Raw genomic sequence first — 5000 nt, 5'->3', positions numbered from 1 at the left:
TCTTCCCCTTTCCCGAGAACCACAAAACCCTTTGAAAACGTTTCCATCATCCGGCTTTTTACTCATCTGGTCACTACTTATCCCGAACATCTAACCCACAAAGATCAAGATATCCCCCCGCGTAGCCCACCGTATCATTAGTCATCCGGTGGTAGAGCGCTGGTACTTGTGTGTCATCGTCACCGCCCACACCAGTGGCGATTCGGTCCAAGCCATCTTCGGGATGGCCGAGATTCCTTTTATCAGTCCATCGCACAACGTACGCCCCTCCTATGCCAGAGAAAGCATAGTTCCATCGTTAATTCAATTAACGAGTGTCCCCAAGGAAGCTCAAATATGATCCAGTGAACAAGAGAACATGCCTGATAGTGCACTTGAAACTGGTGTGTCTTATCAGGATGTCAGGGCTACTCGCTGTACACATGCTTATCGTCCGTTTGCTTTATCCTCATTTGCTGTATGCTTCGCTGCAGCTTCCTTTGATGAAGAGAACCAGCATCATTTTTGTCCAGACATATCCTTCCACGCGGAAAATCCACCGAGGGCAGATTCTAGATAACATGATAACAATGATGTAATTTAAATTCGCCTCCCATTACTACATTATAACATCCTCACTAACCTCATTGAGCCAGGCCATTGCCTGTCGTGCAATTTTAATCTTTTTTCGTTTATTTTGTTTCTTTTATACTACATCCGGATTCTACTCTACATCTACTCTCTTCTACCCACCACAACCACCACGACCACCACTGAACTGAACTCCTTTCCGTTTATGTTGTTTGGCCTTTTTACGTTCTGCTTCTTTCTAACTCCGCGTGCGTGTGTTTGGTGACATACTGACAACCTCATTATGCGCCGGATGTTTGCTTGGATTGAAAAAAATCGTTTCAACGCACAACTCTGTTGTTGACGATCGAACATGGCACGCTTTGCGCTGAAATCCATCGTCGTTAAACCCGCACTTGATACTCGGAACACGAACACATGCAATCATAGAATCGACCGGACTCGAAAACGATCTAAACGGAAGCTTTGAAATGATCAATAATGCCGATGCGCACGAGCCATCCACTACTACTGCCGACTATAATCTCAATACAGGTAAATAAAACACGAAACTCCCTGGAACACACAACTTTCTCATACCATTCTGTCCTTACTACTGATCTCTGTTATCCCGTCGTCCTCCATCAGTAATTACTTCTCATCATAGCATAGAAACAGTTAATAGACCACCCATTTGTAGCTACTTACCGTTACCCGGTTGTGAGATTAATGAACTCAAAATGACTAAACTAACCACCGGTCTTTCTGGCGTGGATCTTTGGAGTCCTTCGTGTCTTTTGTATGTGACCGGCCGCTTCCATTTGCAACGCTTCAAACGCGTGCGACGGCTAACCTAATCCCTTTACAATAACTTCTCGTAGTGCATGCCTGTTGCCTGTTGTGGCCGATGAATGAAAACATGTGCTTCGTTCCCCAAGCGGCTGCGGTTACCGTAGGTCCCAAGAAGTGAACCTTTACCCCGCTCCCTTGCTCCCCATTCCCATGTGCACCTTCCACCAACCTTATGTTGCTTGTTATGCTTCTACCGTACGCGTTTAAGTTTGTCACTCGTTGGTTTTTCTTTTCTAATGATGTTTGTACAAATGTGTTTCTTTTTTCCTCCGATTTTCGTAGAAGATGATAATGATGATTTTGCAGGCTTCACCGGTAAGTTCGACGGAGCAGCAGGGGACTATGTTAAAATAAGGAACAAACTCAACGAATGTTTTGAAATGTATCAATCTAGAACCACGCTCCATATTAACATATCCCGTGCCAATGAGGCAATGTACTTAGCCGCTAGCTCTTTGTTCTGTTGTTTCAATCTGTAGTCATTATCGTTTTTTCGTTGCTGAATTCATTTACTTCGACTGATTAGCAGAGATACGAACCAGCAAGCCAGAGATAGCCAAAATAGAGCAAGGTTCCCTCCGAGGCTGAGCGATGTGCCCGTTGACTTCGTTTAAACACCTGTCGTTACGATTTTCGTTACAGTTCCTAAGCAGGTCACCGAGGAACCGGAAAAGATCCGCAAGTGGCGCGAGGACCAAAAGGCACGGCTGGAAGAGAAGGATCGCGAAGAGGAGCGCAAGAAGGATGAGCTGCGCGAGCAGGCCCGCAAGGAGCTAGAGGACTGGTACAAGCATCACGATGAGGCCATCTCCAAGACAAAAGCGGCCAATAGGTACGTTCTCCCGTCCTTCATTGTATCATCGCCAATGGCGCATTTTAAGCGGAATTGTGTGCACGTCCGAGATTCATCCCTGCATTTACTGTATCGCTATACAGAGAAAAAATGGGTGGAGAGAGAGAGAGAGAGGATGTAATAGTGGAAGTGGGGAATTGAGCTTCCCGGTTAATACTCTATGCTAATCCGTGAACCAGGCTATCGCTACTAAACTGATGCATTACGCACCATTCTTTGCTCCTCATCTCACCTGCAAACATGGTTCTAACCCGCTTCTTCTTTCTTTCACTAATTCTCTATATAATTAAAATCGAATCGACTTTTGTGCGATTTTTAAAACAAATAACCGCCGAGTGCAGGGAATCGGCCAAGTAAGTAATGATGTTTCTCACTGTGGGACTTTAAGTTGGTACAATTATTCTAACCCTTAGTTTCGTAGCTGATGATTTGGAATTTGTAGTTTTATCATTATTTCGATTTTGGTCTCTGCTTGTGATTAGAAGGAGTGGAACCAAATGAATCTCCTGCGTATTTCACATATTTTGGCTTTGGTTTAAATCCTGTAAACATTTCCTTCTATTAACTAATTTTATGTGTGTTATTATTCTGTTTGTAGTTCATGGATTGTATCATTCATTTCATACCTCTGTGTGCGGAGGGCCCATCAACTTACAAATGATTAATGAGCTGGCATTCTTACTAATTTTCCATTTTACTCTTTTCTTGTGGGGCCTTTGCGATCTTGCATCCTCCTTCCCCTGCAGGAACGCGGAGAAGCAGTTCGTGGCAGAAACGGACGAAATCGAACCAGGCACCGAATGGGAACGGATCGCCAAACTGTGCGATTTCAATCCAAAGACGAACAAATCCAGCAAAGACATCTCTCGAATGCGTTCCATCATTCTGCAGCTGAAGCAGAACCCCATCCAGTCCACTAAGAAGATATAAGCCAACCCGTGCTGGGCGTGCAGCAAATGGCTGGTATATCCAGCAGCAGGGGAAGCTCGTAAACTCATCGCGGAAACGGATAACTGTTGCGATGTTGTCTGTTGAGAAGTAATCCATAAAAAGAGGAGGTAAAAAACAAAACAATATGAAATCTAATGAGTGGTAGAAGTAGTATAAATATTAACTAAAGTAATGATAATATCTAAAACGATTCAAACGCCGAGCGGATCGAATATATATAGATGCATATATTGCGAAAGGAGAGTTCCGTAGAAGCAAACGAGACGCTAGGTGGCGTATTGACAAAAAAAAAAAAAACATTCACGCAAGCAGACAGAGGATAGAAGAAGCTGTTACATGGATCGTATGGATCGTTAACGTAAAGGTATAAATAATGAAGTGAAAATAAACGAACGTTTCTGCAGCTCCATTACAGTGACATTTGTTCTAATGAACTGCGTTTCTTCTGGGGTTGGTGAACAAACCAAATGAACCGAATATCGTTCTCTTTATTAGGTTGCGTTGTTCTCAGTCACATAATGCTTAACGTGATTACATAGGGGCGATTTTATTCTTCGTTGAAAGGGAGGAACAATGCGTGCAAGGAGTTTTTATTTTATCTTAAAATTTATATTTCAACAGTGCACGCCGGCGTTTTTAAGATTTTTTTTGCGAAAAAGGATGTACCTTTTTGTGTTTCTCGAATAATTTGATGTAACTTTTGTTTCATTTAAAAAAAAATAATATAAACATTTTCCATTCCATTTGCACTGGTTCACACTGTGAGTTCTATACCATTAGCGGTTTAGCGGGATGAGTTTAATAGCCGTTTAGTGGTTTTGTTTAAAACATGAAAGCAAATGCGTACACCAATTATGGAATGTATCAAAATCAGTAGTTTTTATGTATCTGTTTCTCACAAATCAAATAAATCATTCTAAAGTGTGATACTGTGGAACGCATTTTGATCTGCTCTTATGAAATGAAGCATCCTGAGGTATTGTAAATGGATTTTGGGTAGTTACTTTTACCATAGCATCTGTCGATATTTGAGAGTATCTTGCTGGTTTCAAAATGCAGCTATGCATCTACATCAAACCATGTTTATCGCTAGGTATATATTTTGTGGTGTTTTCAATTACTATAACGATAGCCGTTTCGGCTATTCTCGACCTGACACGACCCCTTTAAGGAACAAAGAACGTAATAGCTGCACTATTCCACCTTTGTTCTATCCCTCTATATAATGCATCTATGAAAACGTTTTGATTCAAAAACACACGTGAGCATCCTAAGTTTATTGCACTCCAAACTGGTGATGTACCTTTTTGCACAATACTTTGCTGAGTTATCAAATTTTGATGTTTGCAGCAATGCAACATATAAAATTAAAAAAAATAATAAACCGTATATCTTTATATTTTTTCTAAAACATCTCTTTCTCTGATTCTTTCCTTTCTTTGTGATTATAAGCCAACTTTAGCGGGATTTATTATTACTTCCACGCTACCATTCGCCTTAAAGCTGCATCGTTCTAGTGCACTGCGCTAGATAACACTGGATTTAGCTTAAGCAAAAGGCACGAATGCAACCCAAATCTATACGTCCTAGTGAACCGAACGAATTCGAAATGAGAATGTCTTTCGTTGAATCGACCATTTTACCCGCATTCTATCATCAACTGTTATTATTATTAACACACTCGCTCACACGTGTACACTGGGATTTAAACGAAAACCACGATCTATTTTAAAAGTAATCTTGTCCTTTCTCTTAACAGCTTTTCTACCTTCAGTTGGTCCGGCTTAGTAACTTG

The 5000-nt window shown here is 41.4% G+C and overlaps 2 protein-coding genes across 6 annotated transcripts in view; one reads left to right on the top strand and one right to left on the bottom strand.

Moving 5' to 3' along the window:
- Positions 1 to 4132, top strand: part of LOC125957510 (clathrin light chain) — a 4576-nt gene extending 444 nt beyond the window's left edge. The window contains exons 2-6 of one of the 5 annotated variants that reach the window (XM_049690257.1): positions 1000 to 1104; positions 1684 to 1716; positions 2044 to 2233; positions 2596 to 2607; positions 3001 to 4132. In XM_049690257.1, coding sequence (XP_049546214.1) covers positions 1000 to 1104; positions 1684 to 1716; positions 2044 to 2233; positions 2596 to 2607; positions 3001 to 3184 — 524 coding nt within the window. In that variant the 3' untranslated portion in view covers positions 3185 to 4132. The remainder of the gene's footprint in view (positions 1 to 999; positions 1105 to 1683; positions 1717 to 2043; positions 2234 to 2595; positions 2608 to 3000) is intronic. The other 4 variants (XM_049690260.1, XM_049690259.1, XM_049690258.1 and 1 more) reach the window with 4 other exon arrangements.
- The window catches only part of LOC125957509 (protein AMN1 homolog), a 4089-nt gene continuing 3219 nt past the window's right edge, over positions 4131 to 5000 (bottom strand). The window contains exon 3 of the mRNA XM_049690256.1: positions 4131 to 5000. This exon is cut by the window's right edge and continues 2161 nt beyond it. The gene's annotated coding sequence lies outside the window, so the exon portion shown is untranslated.

The sequence above is a fragment of the Anopheles darlingi genome, chromosome 3, assembly GCF_943734745.1.
Source record: "Anopheles darlingi chromosome 3, idAnoDarlMG_H_01, whole genome shotgun sequence".
NCBI lineage: Eukaryota > Metazoa > Arthropoda > Insecta > Diptera > Culicidae > Anopheles > Anopheles darlingi.
This window is presented reverse-complemented; position numbering and strand designations above follow the sequence as displayed.